Source organism: Aquarana catesbeiana, linkage group LG01 (genome assembly GCF_042186555.1).
Source record: "Aquarana catesbeiana isolate 2022-GZ linkage group LG01, ASM4218655v1, whole genome shotgun sequence".
NCBI classification, from domain to species: Eukaryota; Metazoa; Chordata; class Amphibia; order Anura; family Ranidae; genus Aquarana; species Aquarana catesbeiana.
The window spans coordinates 868,586,830-868,606,866 of record NC_133324.1 but is presented as its reverse complement, the minus strand read 5'-3'; the positions used below and the strand labels follow the sequence as shown (position 1 = coordinate 868,606,866).

The 20,037-nt window shown below is 40.1% G+C and overlaps 1 protein-coding gene across 1 annotated transcript in view; it reads left to right on the top strand.

The window, feature by feature from the left end:
• CC2D2A (coiled-coil and C2 domain containing 2A) overlaps positions 1 to 20,037 on the top strand; it is a 165,496-nt gene that overhangs the window by 58,711 nt on the left and 86,748 nt on the right. Inside the window, exons 11-13 of the mRNA XM_073609863.1 lie at positions 315 to 524; positions 4,933 to 5,036; positions 13,242 to 13,382. Of these exons, the coding sequence (XP_073465964.1) occupies positions 315 to 524; positions 4,933 to 5,036; positions 13,242 to 13,382 (455 nt within the window). The remainder of the gene's footprint in view (positions 1 to 314; positions 525 to 4,932; positions 5,037 to 13,241; positions 13,383 to 20,037) is intronic.

Sequence of the window (20,037 nt, the reverse complement as noted above, 5' to 3'; positions counted from 1 at the left end):
CCTTTGTCATTTGCTTGTAGTAAATATGTATTAATAAACTTTTTATATAATTTTCTATACAATTGTTCATATTTATATTGAATTCACTTGTACCGCAATAGTCCAATCACCCTTGTCCTTTAAGGTAGCTTAGATTGGGGACTAAGCTTCCGCTTTATATATCTCACTAATGTGATGGGGGAATCGAGCTATTTTCTTCCCTTCTTTGAAGGGAAGAAAATTGCTTATTGAATTCACTTTAAATGATAACATTACATTTCAGGTTATCTCTGTTTTTGTTTATATCAACCCAACTTGAGTTTCTTTTTTCACAGGCTATTCCATCTAAGAAATCCAGCCAATACATGGTGGGGACCGGGGGACTACTGGGAGAGTTTCAGCTGGACATAGATATTTCCGGAATTGTGTTTACCCATCATCCCCTTTTCAGTCGGGAGCATGTCCTAGCCAACAAGCTGAGCCAGCTATATGATCAGTATCTGGGGAGGAAGCAGAAGAACCTGGCCAAGCTCCTGACAGACAAGGTATGTGCTTTTATCTGTACACTCATCAGCTGTGCTGGGTATTTTACTGTCATACACAGGAAATATCATGTACACTGTAACAGTCTGGGCTATTATTTATAGCCAGTATTACATAACATATGTAATCTAACCTCAAACATTCTCCAGATTAATTCATGAGCCAATACTGAAATGTTATATTGCAGACATAATTCTTTTTTTTTTTTTTTTTGTTATTTTGAATTCTCTTGCCATGTTTTTTCTAAAACCACCCGTATACACAAATTGTTGCATTTTACAAATTGTACATCCCTTTTTTTTTAATCAAATATAGTTTTATTGAGGATTTGCAAATCTTGCCTTGCAGCGCTGGGGTTCTGACTTTGATTTTCACTTGGAACACTAACTGCAAAAAGTTTTAGTATGGTTCAGGGATTGCCACCACTCTGAAATGTGATCCAAGCCTGGATCAGAGGTATTTGACAGACGATAAGGTGCTGTGTCACCTCCTCCCCGCCTGTTTTAACCACCAAAATGCCCAACTACCATGCAGCAACCACTTGCATTGCACACAGTTATTAGGGGGGACGGCGGCAATTGAGGAGCTGTAAAAAGGTGGCTTAGCCGCAAGGCCCCCCCCCCCCAACCGCAAGTCCTTACTGTTCTTTGTTGGGTAAATTTCCATCATCCAGGCTCATTTAAAAAGCAACAGCATGGCCATACGGCTGCTGTAAAATACATAAAAAAAAAAAAACACGTGCTTTACAAATGTGCTCTGCGCTCAGAGTCCCAGAGCCAGGAGAACTGATAAATGAAAAAAGTAGTTGTTTACAAAAAAAAAAATGCGACAAGCAGAGAGAACTTCATAGGGCTCCACCACTTACACATTGTGGGCTGCAATGCTTAAAGGTCAAGTTCACTTTTTAGAAAAAAATAATAAATGCACATTTTTTTGCAAGTAAAAAAAAAACTTTTTTTTTTTTTTTGCCGCCTGTAAAGCATTTTACCAGCAATCAGCAGATCTGTGAGCCTAAGCCGATTTCAAAAAGTGACAGCTGGTACCGAGAACTTTTCCCTGTATTGCTGTCGCAGGGAGGGGGGCATTGGGCAGAGCTGTGTGAATGAATGATGCGGCCGTGTGGGCAGAGCCCTGATGGCCGCGCTGATTTTAAAAAGTGACAGCTACTATGGGGAACTTCCCCCCCCCATATTGCTGTCACGGGGGGGGGGGCACGCATTGAGCAGCGGCTGCAGCATTGGGAGTATGTTACATATTCCAACCTATAAACAGGTGGAACATGTTTATAAAGGTGAACTTATGCTTTAAATGAGCCTTAAAATGTGGAGCCGTGATGTGCATAGCGCAATGGGGATCAATGGATAGCTAATATAGTTATCCGCTCTCTTTTATAAATGAGACTAACAGTACATAGATGTGCTGTTTCTTTTCCTGGAAACACCTAAAGGGTTATTTGGCCTCTGATTGACACTGCCTATAATCCAGTGGTAATCAACTCCAATTGTTGTGGAACTGCAAGTTCCATGAGGCATTGTAGGACTGACAGACACAGCTATGACTCCCAGAGGCAGCGGCATGATGGGAGTTGTAGTTTCAGTACACCTGGAGTGCCAAGGTTGCCCATCCATGTTTTAATCATATCTTGCTGCCCTGTTAGAGCAGTTGTCTGCAAACTGCAGCCCGGGGCCCGAATACAGGCCTTTGCCTTTATCTGGTCCTTGGGGCAGTATTCCTCCCACTGACACCAAATGATGGGGCACTATTCCTCCCACGGACACCAATAATTAGGCATTATTATTGCCACTTACACCAACAGTGAGGAACTATTCCTTCCACTGACAACAATGATGAGGCACTATTCCTTCCACTGACACCAATGATGAGGGACTATTCTTCCCACTGACACCAATGATGAGGGGCTATTCCTTCTACTGACACCAATGATGAGGGACTATTCCTTCTACTGACACCAATGATGAGGGACTATTCCTATCTACTGACACCAATGATGAGGGACTATTCCTTCTACTGACACCAATGATGAGGGACTATTCCTTCTACTGACACCAATGATGAGGGACTATTCCTTCTACTGACACCAATGATGAGGGACTATTCCTTCTACTGACACCAATGATGAGGGACTATTCTTCCCACTGACACCAGCGATGGGACATTTGCTATTCCCACTGTCTTAGTCCAGCCCCTCTAAAGTCTGAAGGACAGTAAACTGGCCCTTTGTTTAGAAAGTTTGGAGACCCCTGCTGTAGAGGGAGAGATTCTTGCAGCACAATAAGATTTCATATGTTTGCTAATACAGTGCCTTGAAAAAAGTATTCATACCCCTTGAAATTTTCCACATTTTGTCATGTTACATTGAAAAAACGTGAATATATTTTATTGGGATTTTATGTGATAGACCAACACAGGTTATAAAAAAATATCCCAAGCTTTGAACATCTCACGGAGCACTGTTCAATCCATCATCCAAAAATGGAAAGAGTAATGCACAACTGCAAACCTACCAAGACATGGCTGTCCACCTAAACTGACAGGCCAGGCAAGAAGAGCATTAATCAGAGAAGCAGCCAAGAGGCCCATGGTAACTCTGGAGGAGCTGCAGAGATCCACAGCAAACTTGTAGAAGAAGGTGCTCTGGTCAGATGAGACCAAAATTTTACCTTTTTTTTTTTTTTGGCCTAAAAGCAAAATGGTGTAAAACTAACACTGTACATCATCCTTAACACGCTATCCCCACTGTGAAATGTGGTGGTGGCAGCATGTTGTAGAGATGCTTTTCTTCAGCAGGAACAGGGAAGCTGGTCAGAGTTGATGGGAAGATGGATGGAGCCAAATACAGGGAAATCTTAGAAGAAAACCTGTTAGTCTGCAAAAGACTTGCAACTGGGAAGTAGGTTTACCTTCCAGCAGGACAACGACCCTAAACATACAGCCAGAGCTACAATAGAATGGTTTAGATCAAAGCATGTTAATGTGGCCCAGTCAAAGTCCTGACCTACATCCAATTGAGAATCTGTGGCAAGACATGGAAATTGCTGTTCACAGACGCTCTCCATCCAATCTGACAGAGCTTGAGCTATTTTGCAAAGCAGAATGGGCATAAATCTCACTCTCTAGATGTGCAAAGCTGGTAGAGACATACCCAAAAAGACTTTCAGCTGTAATTGCAGCGAAAGGTGGTTCTACAAAGTATTGACTCAGAGGGCTGAATACAAATGCACGCCACACTTTTCAGATATTTGTAAAACATATAGACAACCATTTATCATTTTTCAAATCTTTATTTGTAAAAAAAATTTGAAATCCATTTATCATTTTCCTTCAACTTCACAATTATGTGCCACATTGTGTTGGTCTATTACATAAAATCCCAATAAAATACATTTACATTTTTGGTTGTAACATGACAAAATGTGGAAAATTTCAAGGTGTATGAATACTTTTTCAAGGCACTGTATATTTTAAGCCCAACTCCAACCAAAACTTTCCTTAGTGTGGGGAAGAGTTTGAACCTCTGTGAGTTTATTGGATTTCTTCTTCCTTTCTATTGAGGGCTGTCAAATAGAATACATTTTCTAGCAGGGTGAAGATGGATTAAGCTGGACAAGCTCTTATAGAATTTTTTTTTTTTTTTTTTTTTTTTCAATTAGCCAGGCCAAGCGAAAAAAATCCATCAGTTTCCTCAATCCACGCTAAACAGCATGGATTGACCAATCTCCTCTTCACGTATTGTATTTTAAAAGCTGGAACTCGTGGCTGTCTGATTACCCAAACAGAGAAAGCATCTGATTGGATTCAGGTGCTGTTTGGACGACAGTTTTTCACCTGGCTCCTATGATAAAAGCCAGCCGATCTTCAGTCAACTTTTGTCAAGACAATGTTTGCCGACAGGGGCACCAACTGCCCGAATTTAGGCCGTGTATGGCAGCCTTTAGAACCCCTGTCTGGGTTTTATTGGATCTCCAGTCTAGGTGACTGGTGTGAGACAAAACGGAAAGTGAATCAAAATCTATGGCAACACAGACAGCATTTAAGACTTGACAGAAGTCCTAACCCCTTCCTTCTCTTTTCAAAAAAAGTTTGTACTAGAGATGGAATATTTTATTTTGATTGTAATGTGTATTCAGTGATGCCCCAAAGGTTTTATGATATGTGTTTTCTTTTTAAATACAAAAGACCAATATTCTTCGAAGACTGTTCCCTTTGCTCCAGTGTGACAACAAAAGACTTTGATTGAAGTTGACTCTCTGTCCTCAACACTGATTATTAGAGAGAGAATTGTACATTATTATTCCATTATCAGACTATGAAATCTTAATAGTTGGCAGCTAATTTATAATGAAACAGACATCCCCGCCTTACTGTTTGTGCTTATTTCTTGTCTTTTAGTTGCATGCACTAAGGAATGCTGTACAGGACATTTCTGCAGGAGGAACCCATGGCTCCAGCACTAAAACTGAACAAAGTATTCATGAATATAAGCTGGACATCAGGTATTCCATTTGTAAAAATATTTAAATTAACAGCTTAAAACTGCAGGAAAAATTGGTCTGTGAACTGCTCATGCTATATATTTAATATTGCAACCATGCTAAATTCTGAAAGTCATTCAGTTTACCTAATAAGGGTTTTATATAGTCACTTAAAGTATATTTTTACATTGCTTCTAGGTAGGTCAACAGCCTCTTCTCATATGATTTTGTGCTGTGCAGCCTGTCTCCCATGTTCCATTGTGTGTAGGCTTAGGCAGGCCAGGCTTTTAATTTATTTATTTTTCGTTCAACCAGAAGGTTGAACAAAAAAAAATTATTTGATCCACTCTGGGTTAATGGGGGAATCCCTCCCACGGAACTATAAAATTCGGACAGTGGGGAGAGTTTCCACTGTCAGAATACAATGATCAGTGTTGCTGGCTATATCTGACAGCACTGATTAATATAAAAAACAAAGCTACAGGCTGGTTGTATAAAAGTCAATCAGGAGATTGACTTCTGTACAGTCAGCCTGCCCATAGTTGGATGGAAATTCAGCTGGTTCAGCAGTTCTATGGCTGTCTTTATAAAGGAAAGAATCGAGTTTGTGTATATCCAAAGGCCATATGTATGCCTGAAAAAACAGAAACAGAAATGACATGCACTGGATAGTTCAGTAAGACCAGTTTAATTTAATGTAAAATGGTTAATATACAAATACAAAAAGGTGACTTGATCATGACATATCACCAGGTCACGTCATCCCAAGGAGCAGCAGTTGAGACACACTCACTAGGTAGCCGGAAATTGTGAAGTGCACAAGCCAAGATGGATTCTCTTTGGTTGACATTGGAAGCACCAAATGGAAGAAAACTTCAATGTCAACCACATCCCAAGCTTGTACAGGAGGAGAACTGAAATTGTGAGTGGTAAAGTACCTCCATACTTACATATATATATATATACACATATACTTACATGTTTTAGAACTGTACCCCTTCTTTAGAAGAAGGAACATGTTCCCAAAACATGTCACTATGGTGGAGGTACTTAAAGAGAAACTGCAGTCTGCTCACCTAATTTGTAATAAAAACATCTTTGCCATTGAAGCTTCCCTCCAACCACTTTACATATTATTTTATATATACTGTGATTCTGTACGTGCCAAATATGCTGCAGAAATCTCCCTCCACGGAGTCTGGCTGCATCCATTTTAACCGTGGGCAGCTGAAGCCACTGTCTGTTCACTTCCTGGATTTAACCAGACACACCTCCAGCTCTGCAGCTCTTGTTGGCCCTCTTATGACTCCCCCGCCCTCCCTTCCTGGCAAACTCTCACCAGAGTGAGAAAGAGCTGAGCATGATGTCATAAGCCTAGGCCGGTGATGGCGAACCTTGGCATCCCAGATGTTTTGGAACTACATTTCCCATGATGTTCAACTACACTGCAGAGTGCATGAGCATCATGGGAAATGTAGTTCCAAAACATCTGGGGTGCCAAGGTTCGCCATCACTGGCCTAGGCTAATGACCAGACAAGAAACAGGAAGTGGGCTGTATTTACTGGCAGAAAGAAAATGTTTTACTATCCAAAGTTAAAACAACAAGGGCAGAAGATTTATTAGATGGAAAGATGAAAAACTGACTGAAGTTCCACTTTAACTGTTTTTGTGGTATCATTCTGGATGGTAAAGTATGTAAATATTAATAGAACTGGGAAAAATTTCTGGGTAGAATTACTCCATCTATAAAGCATCAAAAGTATCATATCCATGAAAGTCTAAGTTATTTTCCATTTCTCCTGTATTAGACCTGTTTTTATTTATAAGACTTATGCTGGCCATACACTATAGGAAAAATCGGCCAAAATTCAGTCATTTAGAGAGTTTGTTCGTTTTTCGGGTTTTTTTTAATGGGCACAAAATCGATAATCGTTGGGGCGTTTCTGAGCCGAAGAAATGAAGTTTGGAAATTTTGTAACGAATGATAAATTGAAAGGTTAATGTGTTTCCCGTCTGAACTGTCTGCACTAGGTAAATGTAATAAAACGAACAAAAAATGCATTTATGTCCACTGAACGATTTATCAGTCATTACATGATGGCACTATCGTTTGCGCTCACGTCCGAATGTTCGTTTTTCGAAAATGGGTTCGGCCGATTTTTCATATAGAGTATAACCAACATCACACAACATATGTTCTAGATTACATTCCTAAATGAGATATAGTAAAGTACAGGCTGCTTAATAAAAAAAAAAATAATAATAATGTTTACATAACTTGCTTATTATTCCACAATCCTGGATCTGTTTAAACACTGAGTGGATTTTTATTTATTTTTTTTAAATAGTAAACTTGGTTGTTCTGCGAAGTGTATTTGGTGTTTTCTGTCTGTGTGTTTTATGTTCTATCCCACCCATAATTACTGAGGAATTTCTGGTCATCTGCTCGGGATTGAACCTATGTGCCGTCCATAGATATTCCTATATAGAATATAAAGATCAGTTGGATATGCAACCAGGACCCAGCTGCCCTTGTGGCAACAAACCTTCTAAGTCCAGTTAACTTGTCCAATTGATTGTTGCCCCCAAAGACTTTCAGCCAGTTGTCTTCTGCCTGCCAGTCAACATAGACAACATCCTGGTCTGGCAACAATCTTATTTGTATTGCTGCTTTACTTTGAACAGAATCTGGTTGTCTTGTATCTATCACTGTACTACTTGACCCCATTTATCAAAGTGATTTTCATAATAATTGCCCTACAACAGCAGAAACCAATTACAATAAGCCTGTGAACATTCTAAATTTTTCCGGGTCATGGTATATCTAGCCCTGTCTAGGGAAGGTGGTTTCAGTTTGACATACTGTAGATGACATATGGCCATCTACATTTGACAAAAAGTCACATCTTCAGCTATTTAACCACTTGCCGACCGCCCCCCGTCGTTATATGTCAGCACTTTGAAGAGGAATATCGTTGCTATGGCAGCAGCTAGCTACCATAACCCCAGTATCCTCTTCTTCAGCAGGTGGTCTGGTTTCAGATAAAATTGGTCTCTGCGGCGGATTCTCCGCAAGATCACTTTTATTGGTGGCAGGAGAGGGCCCTCCCGCCGCACTCTGTTGCCCTCCGCCACTTACCGGAGCCATCGGTAGTGGCGGAGGCGATTGAATCTTTCTCCCTGTGTGGTATGGAGCCGAGTGAGGGGAAGATGGCCCCCACCCGCCTCCATACCATTGCAGGGCGGAAGAGACGTCAAAAAGTCACTTCCGCCCAATGCTCTTAATGGGACTTTTTTTTTTTTTCAAACTACATTTATTTATTTATTTTATTGCATTTTAGTGTAAAATATGAGATCTGAGTTATTTTTGACCCCAGATCTCATATTTAAGAGGTCCTGTCATGCTTTTTTCTATTACAAGGGATGTTTACGTTCCTTGTAATAGGAATAAAAGTGACACATTTTTTTTTTAAAGAACAGTATAAAAATAAAGAATAGAAAGTAAAATAAATAAGAAAAAAAAAAAACATTTTTTTTTTTTTAACTCTCCCTGTCCCACCGAGCTCGCGTGCAGAAGCGAACGCATACATGAGTAGCGCCCGCATATGTAAACGGTGTTCAAACCACACATGTGAGGTATCATCGTGATTGATAGTGAGAGCAATAATTCTAGCCTTAGACCTTCTCTGTAACTCAAAACATGCAACCTATAGAATTTTGTAAACCTCGCTTATGGAGGTTTTTAAGGGTAAAAGTTTGCCGCCATTCCACGACCGGGTGCAATTTTGAAGTGTGACATGTTGGGTATCAATTTACTCTGCATATAATGGAGCTCTCCAGTGGGTGCTGTCGCCGCTGCTGGTGCTTCCATCTCCACCTGGTCTTCCATCCAGGTTTGCGCTATCTGGCCGTTTGAATGGCTGGGACATGATGACATCACTCGTTGCTCAGAGCTTTCTGCATTGTTGGCACACTGCTTATGCCCAGAATGCAGAGCTACAGCGCATGTGCCAACGACGTCAGTGGCTACAGCTGTTGGAAATATCTTCTAAATGGCGCAAGTTTAGAAGATATTCACTGTACCTACTGGTATGCCTTTTCATAAGCTTTCCTGTAGGTACAAGTTAAGGTAAGACTTCACTACCACTTTAATGTGATTAACTACAGCTAACTATCCAATTACAATAAAAATGTTGTTCATCTTTTTATTTCCAGTGCAGTTGAGCAACACAGAAACCATTCTTAATAAAAATTTGATAAATAAGGTCCATTGTGTTTTTTTTGTTGTTTGTATGCGCACATAATGCCTCAGTGGACAGAACATTGAATTTATATAGAATGAATATACCTTTTTTAAGCGATTTTTTTGATTAAAGTGCATATCTTTTTTTGCACTTTTGAATATAAAAGACATAGTCATGAGAAATGCAAAGTTTTACAATCGTCACAGGAACAGGAGGTGAGGGTAAAGCCTAGAGCAGGCCATACATGATTCATTTTTTTTGTTCAACCAGTAGGTTAAATGAAAAAAAATGAACAGATTCTCCCATCCACAGATTCAGTGTGGATGGGGCAGTCCTACCTGCTGAGCTATTGTATTTATTATGCATTAAAAAACATAGAGCTTCTAATGCCGCGTACACACGACCGCACTTTACGGCATACTTGGTCCTGTGTGGGCTCCAGCGGACTTTTTTTCCCCAAAAGTTTGACGGACCTAGAAATGAAACCTGTTTCAAATCTTTTCGACGGACTTGAGTCCGGTCGAAAAGTCCGCTCGTCTGTATGCTAGTCCGACGGACAAAAAACGACGCTAGGGCAGCTATTGGCTACTGGCTATGAACTTCCTTGTTTTAGTCCGGTTGTACGTCATCACGTATGAATCCGTCGGACTTTGGTTGATCGTGTGTAGGCAGGTCTGTTCATTCGGAAAGTCTGTCGTAAAATCCGTCAAAGTCCGCCGGACAAAGTCTGCCGTAAAGTCCGGTCGTGTGTACGCGGCATAACTCTTAACTCTTTCCAACAACAAATGTTGGATGTGAGCTTGTTGGCGGAAAGTCCGACTGTGTGTATGCTGCATCGAACATTTGTTGTCGGACTTTCCGCTAACAAATGTTGGCTAGCAGGTTCTCAAATTTTCCGCCAACAAAATTTTGTTGTCGGACTTTCTGATCGTATGTACACAAGTCCATCACACAAAATTCCACACATGCTCGGAATCAAGTACTAGCTGGAAGCGCTCGGTCTTGTAAAAATAGCGTTCGTAATGGAGATATCGCATGACTATTGAACTTCCTTTCTATCGGCTCGCCATATGTCTTGTACGTCACTACGTCCGTAATTGTTGGCCAACATTTGTGTGACTGTGTGTATGCAAGACAAGTTGGAGCCAACAACCTTCTAACAAAATTCCACGGTTTTGTTGTGTCGGAAAGTCCGATCGTGTGTACGGGGCATTTTGCTACTCTACTCAAAACTAAACAACAACTTTTATCTAGAACTACACTTTAGGCTATTAATACTATAAATATTTTGGTTTACTAAAACACAGTCAAGTTCGTTCATGGCATAGTACATTAACCCAAAGCATCTGATGGGAATTTGATTAACTAGAAAAAGATGGGTTTTGTAAATACTGCAATATACCCATATTGGCAATGGTACTGCTTTGTTAAATTAGCCTGTAAAGAGTTTTTTCATGGTGTTAACTTTGTAGTGCCTGTTTAAAGTCTCTATTAAAAAGTTTTTTTATTTTCCAGTGTATTTGTGGGGCCAGCATATGTTTTAAATGCAGCAGTCTCTACAGAAATTGTTCCATGCAGCCCTCTTATAAGAGCCAGGAGAATCCCTCTGTCTCTGCAGAGCCTCTATTCGTTGGGATGACCTCATAGAAGAAGTGTTTTTCAAATAGGCTGAAAATGTGGCATATTGAAAATAAATGGTTTCAATTGTGTGTGGTTTTAAATCACTGCTATGAAATAAATGTGCTGGGGAGATGGCTATAATTGAAATCATACTATTGGGCCCAAAACAGAGCTCGTCATACAAAACTGCTTTCCTATTTTATATCCATTATTTTCCATTTTTTTTTAAATTTCCAAATGATTTTTTTTTAAGTCTTCTGATAACTATTGTATTGCTGACATTGTTATGTGAACAGTGTGCTTTTTCTAATTTATGTTAAGTTTCAGTTTTAACTTTTTTTTTGACCAGAGGATATGCACTCACTGGCCACTTTATTAGGTAGACCTTGCTAGTACCAGGTTGGACCCCCTTTTGCCTTCAGAACTGCCTTAGATGGTATTCTGCATACCTTGGCAAGTGGTTATTTGAGGTACTGTTGCTTTTCTATTGCCCATTCTCCTCTGAAATCAACAACTGCCGCTCACGGGATATTTTCTCTCACTTAGATCCCCTTTCTTCCCCATTCTGATGCTTGGTTTGAACTTCAGCAAGTTGTCTTCATCACGTCTAGATGCCTAAATGCATTGAGTTGCTGTCATGTGATTGGCTGATTAGCAATTTGTGTTACCAACTTAACAGGTGTACCTAATAAAGTGTCCGGTGAGTGTATATAGAATGCAGTGCTAAAAACCTCATATGCGAGCTAAGCTTTAAAACTTTTGTGAAGGGGGTGATATGTGTATTTGAGTAGTTTCAAATGGGAGATTATGTTTTAGCTACAGAATTTGTGAGCAGTGGAATGGTATTTCTATGTCTGCTCCTTGGTCAGTAATGTAGCAGAGGTTACTTTTGGAACTCTTACTCGAGACAGGCTTTATATTGCCATGTCCACCTATCGTCACCATTACCTTGGGCACATGAGCAACTAAATTGTTTATCCTAGAGAAGTCAAGACACACTGTGCAGGAGAGGGGGGCATTAGTCTGCAGGTGGGGCTATGAGAGTTGGTTGTTTTAGTTACATGGTGGGTATGCTGTTGGGGATGCTGCAGAGTCTGGAGGTATAACTACAGAATTAGAGTTAAGGAACTTTTTTTTACAGAGCCCATATGTGTTTAGCTGTGGCACTACCCTTGACAATTAAGAGTTTTGGCTTAGCATTGTTTTTGCTACACTGCTTTATGTTATCTGTGTTCCGTGACAGCAATTACTAACCGGGAGTCTGTGTTTTGGCGCCCAGTACTTTCAGGGTTCATATGACCTGATTATTATATTGTTAGTAACTGCTTGGTCACATCAAACATGTAGGGCTCAAGATTGTACACATTTTCACACACCTTCCCACAGAGATGTTATTGTATGTACACACAGTACCACTGCTGTGCATGGATACTTTAAACTGTAAGATATGGGGTAGATCTGTGCCCTGGTGTGTTGAAAGTACTGGATATTTATGTTGTGCGCTAGAGGAGAACTCTACCGCCGAGCAAAAAAATGGCAGTTAGACAACATTTTCCACCATGGCCAACCACTCCCCATGATTGGTCTTTTTGTGTTTGGTGTGCTCTGCCAATGCCCATAGATAGGAGTATATATAGGAGTATTGTCAAAATCATCTGAATTGGTCAGCAGCCATCTGGACACAAGTAATGGAGAGAAGGTGCAGTATAGGAAAAACAAGCTCTCTTCCATGACACATTGCGGTGGATTTACTAAAGGCAAATAGACTGTGCACTTTGCAAATGCAGTTGCACTTATTTTCCTTAGAGCATTAGAATGTGCTAAAGCTCTGCTGATTTCCGATTATTTAATCTTGTGCAATTAAAAATGCTGTTTTTTTTTTTTTTTTTGCACTTGATTGGGTATTCTTTACAAAGTGAAGCTTCACCAGATTAACTATGATTCTAGTAAATGAGTAAGTAAGTGCGCAGTCTATTTGGTCTTTAGTGAAACTATCCAATTGTAATACACAGCTCCGGGCTTCCCTTATCCCTTACACCTATCAATTACTTTATTAAACTAATTGCCGCTCACATCTCGCCAGACTTCCTTTACCCTGACAATGGGTTTCTTGCATAAATCTGTTATATGCCTTAGTCCATTCTGAAACCTAAAACATACAAAGGGGGGAAAAAAACTAGGGTACCATGTGTGCATGGAAAAGAGCAAGTTCTTCAAGAATTGCATTTTTCAAAACTTGAGGTAATCCCTTAAATACAAGGCTTGACTAAAATGTGCATCATACCTTCCACTTCAAGCATGATAACAGGCTGTTGTGGGTTGGAAGTCCCCTTTTTTTGAAAATGCCGGTTTTGTTTCTAGACAAACAAGAAAATTCCGAGATTCAGAGCAAGAAAAAGACCGAACGCTTCTAAAGTCCCTCATAAAAGTTTGGAAAGAGATAAAGTCTTTGCGCGAATTTCAAAAGTTCAACAACACACCAGTGAAACTCTACTTGCGAAAGTAAGTACTGATGATGTATGAGATAGGACAGATACCAGTTTTCTTCAATGTTGTAGCCGCAAGTCCTGCTGAGATGCAATGGAAGTGCAGGCAAAGTAGGTCAAATGTAGCTTTTTGCTGTGTTTAGCATGTGAACGCATGTGTTTGAGCAACACTGCAATGAAATGCAAAAGCCAGTATTTGACAACGCCTGTCTTCATGAGCCCATGAACTGTGCTGGCTGAGCTATAACCTGCTCTATAGCACACCGACCTACACACAGAGCCAGTGGATTATGATAATGGAGGCCTTCAAAGCTTGAAGGAGCTGCAAGAATGAATGCAAACATGAAAGATCTCTGGATAGCCCTTTTTTTATTTTATGGGTCAATTAGACTATCACTCAAGAAAATTAGACATTGACAGGTAGACTTGTTACACAAATCCTATATCACGTAGTCAAAATTGGAAAAACCAATTTGCTAATTTGACTTGATGGACTTGTCTTTTTTTTTTTTTTCAACATCACCTACTATGTAACTGTGTATTTCACCCACTGACCTGGGACAATTATGGAGCCAGTGAAATCAAAAATCCTATGTACTTTTTTCATGACTGTGGCTCGGTATTGGATAATATATGGATAAAGAGAAATCACCTAAGATTTAATTCCCCAGAAAAACTGCCACATCCCATGTTATAACAATTTGTAAAAAAAGGATGCCCGTAGAGGGATTGTACGGGTAGGAGTATGATAAAGCGATAGAAGCAAAAGTACCAGAGTATATAAAACAAACACATTTTATTACAAAATAGCAATTACAAGATACAATTTAATTATTCATAAAAGCATAGAATAGGATATATATTGCATATACAGTTGCTTGTTTGTTGGATCACATATAGACTCCAGAAGAGGGGTCATGCAGATGTTATGATCACAAAAAATCCCAACATGTTTCGGAAAAACGGGGGAATAGGAATAAAAGTATTCACTTCCTTCCTCAGGGGTTAAGTGGAAGCAAACTGTTTATGTCTAATAAAGAAAAAAGTTTGTTTTCAGTATAATGAAACACACAATAAAAGTTATATATAAGTTTACTTAGCATAGTGAATTTGTGTATGAACATAGCAGAGCATATCAGAACATGGGATAGAAACAATACTCACAATTTCAATATCATTTTTGGAATAGTGCACAAGCCACATTAAAGAGCGATGGAGCCTCAGGTCTCAAAGAATGTTAAATAGCAATGTTGTGCCAGAAACATGGGATTCGGCCAGTTAAATAGCTTGTCATCAGATTAGTGGACATTAAGTAAAAGCCCTAGACTGGAACGTTCCCCAGACTATGCTTCAGAATATGCTGTGGTATGTATTGCCTCCACCAGGCAGCAAATCAAATCTCACAAGGAACAGCCATGAAGTCAAGGGAACGCCAATCTGACATGAAATGAAATAAAAAATCGTATCAGTGAATGTATGTTCATTCTGAAACTAGTAATGAGTCGTTTATGTACATCAGTTGCAGTCAAAAGTAGAAAAGATATATTAATATATCAAAACATCCCAAATTTAGCTGGATTGCAGCAAAGGGAATAAACTATAGAAAAGGGTATATATTAAAGCAAAGATATGGAGGTAAGAAGGTGTAAAGAAATAAAAATACCTTCCATGCAAAGGGTATACATAATGAGACTCATATAGAACTTTTTACATTGAAAAAAGCGCTCACCTTGTTTAGCAAGCTAAATGTGTGACCGAATCCTGGCTGTGCAGCAGAAAACTGTTGCATGAGGGGAGTATTTAAGCTAGGATGGGTCGGTGGTAATCAGTTAATTAGTTTATTAGAGTTAGTTGGAACAAGGTGCAAGCGTTAAGAGGTACTTAATGCTGTCAGCAAAGTGAAATATGCTGATCAACTGTACCTAGAGAGATGTGTAGACACCGCTGACCCGACAGAGGGGCGTGGCGGAGGCGTCAGACGGCGATATGGTCGCCGGCACAACAAAAGGGCAAGCAAGTGCTGGCAAGCTGGTCTGGCCAGACTGCGCATGCGCCGCATCGAGGATGTCCAAGTAGCCGCGCAGTGTGATGCAGCTGAGCTAGATGGAACGTAGGAGCTGGCAAGATGGAAAGTTATAACTGCGAAGGCTAAAATCTTGAGCACATCCCAACGGTCGCGCAGTGTATTGCAGCCCTTATAAAGGGAATGCCCTGGGATGTAATAACATCCAAGGGCTCCTGTGTGCCAGGGAGCCTCGATGAGCCACAGATGGGGAAGGCAAAAAACACACACCACAACATGACCATATGATTCTAATTTTAAAAAAAATATAATAATTCTGGTAGAAAGAGTAAATATAATTAGAAAATAATTGAGACTAGAGGCTGCCGTCCTTCTTGTACATTCATATCTCACAAAAAGATGTGAGGCATTTCTTCTAGAGCTGAAAAAATAAAAAGAGCAAGAAAGAGAAGAAGAAGAGTCATATTTTATATTTGGCATGACTGGATAAACTTGTATAAAACACATATTCATTCATGATTCTTTTTTCAAACAAGTTATCCATATACACATACATAATCAGGAGAGAATGAGAGAAGTAAATACCACATACCTATCAAAGATTTAGTGAAAGATTTGATGCAATTATATTAAAGGTCTCTGTCAAAGCCCCCAGATGAGAAGCCTGGTAGAAAGGGCTTCAAGTTGAAGGCCTTGTTGAGACCTGGTGGCTCAGTGGCATTCAAATTTGATATCTACCTTAGCTCACGTTGTAGGAGGAGCTTATTCAAGTCTCCTCCTCGCAAGCTAGGGTGTATACGATCAAGTACCAAGACCGACACCTTGGGGCATAGCTCACCATGGGTTTGTAAAACATGCCTCCCAAGGGGGAGGTCTGGATCATTGGTCTGCATAGCTTGAATACAGTATGTCGGTAAATTCTCTGCCATAATTTTTGTATGGTTTTCCCAATATAGAAACATTTACAACTGCATAACAGAAGGTAAACCGCATATTTTGTCTGAGAGTTGGAAAAGTGTTTGAAATTAAAAAGCTTTCCATTAGGTAAACATATATGTGGTTTTTGGAATTCATGTATTGGCAGTACATGCAGGAACCACAGGGAAAGGTACCAAAGGTCCTGCATGGATCGCCACATTTTGAACCTCGGTACTCACTGCTAACCAGCATGTCACACAGGGAGGTGGCACGTCTGTAAGTGATCGCTGGGGTAGGGGGTACAAACCGTCCCGCCACAGGATCTGAGGTTAAAAGATGCCAGTATTTTTGACAGATCTGTCTCAGTTGAGTATGATCATCAGTATAAGTAGTGATGATTCTTGGGCACTCATTGGGGGGGTTTAATCATCTTTGAAAAAAGAAGATCGTGTTTGCTGTTTGCATCCGCACGGTTAAATGCCTTTTTTAAGCTTTTGTGACTATAGCCTCTTTCAAGCAAACCACGTTTAAGATTATTGGCCTCTCTTTTTTGAAATCTGAGTGTTCTGAGCAATTGCATTTAATACGCAAGTATTGGCCATAGGGTATAGATTCAACAGGGGTTTTGGGTGAAAGCTGGAAGAGTGAAGAATCAATCATGTTTCCTGCGGTGGATTTTCTGAATAGCTTGCATGATAGCATATTAGAGTTATCTTTAAATATCTCAACATCCAAAAAGGCCACTTTTGAGATGTCAGAATTGACCCTGCATTTAAAATGGCCTGGGAAAACAATTTAAAATCTTGTTCTACAGGTATGATGAGGCTTTTAATCGAAGAGTACCAAAAACGCTTAGTCCATATAGATACTAATATAAATAAAATGTTTTCTCAAATTAAACCTTTACAAAGCCATTCATCCTTTCAGGAACTGAATGAGAAAATAAGAAGTCATAAAGAACTCTTTAATAAAAATATCCTTGCTAAGAAAGAGAATACATTTTTGATAGGCCTTTTCTGAGGGAAGGGCATATAAATGTAATCAAAAAAAGTCATAATAGAAGTTTTCAGTGCAATCCTGTATCAAACTATGCACAAATGGAGATGTCAGCTACTACTTCTGCATCATCCACCACATCACATCCATCTTCCAAACACTCTAAACATACTAGACGGCCTAAAAGACGCCAAGATGGCGACAACCCTCCTATATCTTCCACTAATAAGTGTGCACCTAAACACAATTCTCACACTTTCTTGCACTTCCTCTGTGGTGGGTCCAGGAGCAGCAGCTCCAACATCAACGGATTCTGTTGATCCACCGCAGGAAACACGATTCTTCACTCTTCCAGCTTTTACCCAAGACCCCTTGTTGAATCTATACCCTATGGCCAATACTTGCGTATTAAACACAATTGCTCAGAACACTCTGATTTCAAAAGAGAGCCCAATAATCTTAAACGTTGTTTGCTTGAAAGGGGCTATAGTCGCAAAAGCTTAAAAAAGGCATTTAACCGTGCTGATGCAAACAGCTGACACGGTCTTCTTTTTTCAAAGAAGATTACACCCCCCAATGAGTGCCCAAGAATCATCACTACTTATACTAATGATCATACTCAACTGAGACAGATCTGTCAAAAATACTGGCACCTTTTAACCTCGGATCCTGTGGTACGGTTTGTACCCCCTACCCCAGCGATCACTTACAGACGTGCCACCTCCCTGTGTGACATGCTGGTTAGCAGTGAGTACCGAGGTTCAAAACGTGGAGATCCATCCTTTTGTACCTTTCCCTGTGGTTCCTGCATGTACTGCCAATATATGGATTCCAGAAAACACATGTTTACCTAATGGAAAGCTTTTTAATTTCAAACACTTTTCCAACTGTCAGACTAAATATGTGGTTTACCTTCTGTTATGCAGTTGTAAGTGTTTCTATATTGGGAAAACCATACAAAAATTATGGCAGAGGATTTACTGACATATTCGAGCTATGCAGACCAATGATCCAGACCTCCCCCTTGGGAGGCATGTTTTACAAACCCATGCTGGGCTATGCCCCAAGGTGTCGGTCGTGGTACTTGATCGTATACACCCTAGCTCGCGAGGAGGAGACTTGAATAAGCTCCTCCTACAACGTGAGCTAAGGTGGATATTGAATTTGAATGCCGCTCAGCCACCAGGTCACAACTTGAAGCCCTTTCTACCAGGCTTCTCATCTGGGGGCTTTGATAGAGACCTTTAATATAATTGCATCAAATCTTTCACTAAATCTTTGATAGGTATGTGGTATTTACTTCTCTCATTCTTTCCTGATTATGTAAGTGTATATAGATAACTTGTTTGAAATAAGTTGTTTGAAATCAGTTTTATATTCCTGAATGAATATCTGTTTTATACAAGTTTATCCAGTCATGTCAAATGTAAAATATAACTCTTCTTCTTCTCTTTCTTTCTCTTTTTATTTTTTCAGCTCTAGTAGAAATGGCCCACATCTTTTTGTAAGATACGAGTGTACAAGAAGGACGGCAGCCTCTAGTCTCAATTATTTTCTAATTATACTTACTTTTTCTACCAGAATTATTATATTTTTTGTTTATTAGAATCATATGGTCATGTTGTGGTGTGTGTTTTTTGCCTTACCCATTTGTGGCTCATCGAGGCTCCCCAGCACAAAGGTGCCCTTGAAAGTTATTACATCCCAGGGCATTCTCTTTGTAAGGGCTGCAATACGCTGCGCAAGCGCTGGGATGTGCCCAAGATTTTAGCCTTCACAATCATAACTTTCCATCTTGCCAGCTCCTACGCTCCATCTAGCTCAGCTGCATCACACTGCGCAGCTACTTGGACATCCTCGATACGGCGCATGCGCAGTCTGGCCAGACCAGCTTGCCAGCACTTGCTTGCCCTTTTGTTGTGCCGGCGACCATGTCGACGTCTGACGCCACCGAGCTGATCACGCCGGGCGCCGCATTGGCCAGGGGAACACCCCTCTGTCGGGTCAGCGTTGTCTACACATCTCTCTAGGTACAGCTGATCAGCATATTTCACTTTTCTGACAGCATTATGTACCTCTTAGCGCTTGCACCTTGTTCCCACTTACTCTAATTAATTAACTAATTAACTGATTACCACTGACCCATCCTAGCTTAAATACTCCCCTCATGCAACAGTTTTCTGCTGCACAGCCAGGTTTTCGGTCACACATTTAGCTTGCTAAACAAGGTAAGCGTTTTTTTCAATGTAAAAAGTTCTATATGAGTCTCATTATGTATACCCTTTGCATGGAAGTTGTTTTTATTTCTTTACACTTTCCTACTTCCATATCTGTGCTTTAATATATACCCTTTTCTTTAGTTTATTCCCTTTGCTGTAATCCAGCTAAATTTGGGATGTTTTGATATATTACTATATATATATCTCTTTTATACTTTTGACTGCAACTAATGTACATAAATGACTCATTACTAGTTTCAGAATGAACATACATTCACTGATACGATTTTTATTTCATTTTATTTCAGATTGGCATTCCCCTGACTTCATGGCTGTTCCTTGTGAGTAGGGATGAGCTTCGTGTTCGAGTCGAACCCATGTTCGACTCGAACATCGGCTGTTCGATCGTTCGCCGAATTGCGAACGTTATGGGCCGTTCGCGCTAAATTCGTGTGGCGCGTCACGGCCCATAATTCACTGCGGCATCGCAGTGCATTGCTGGCTGATGATTGGCC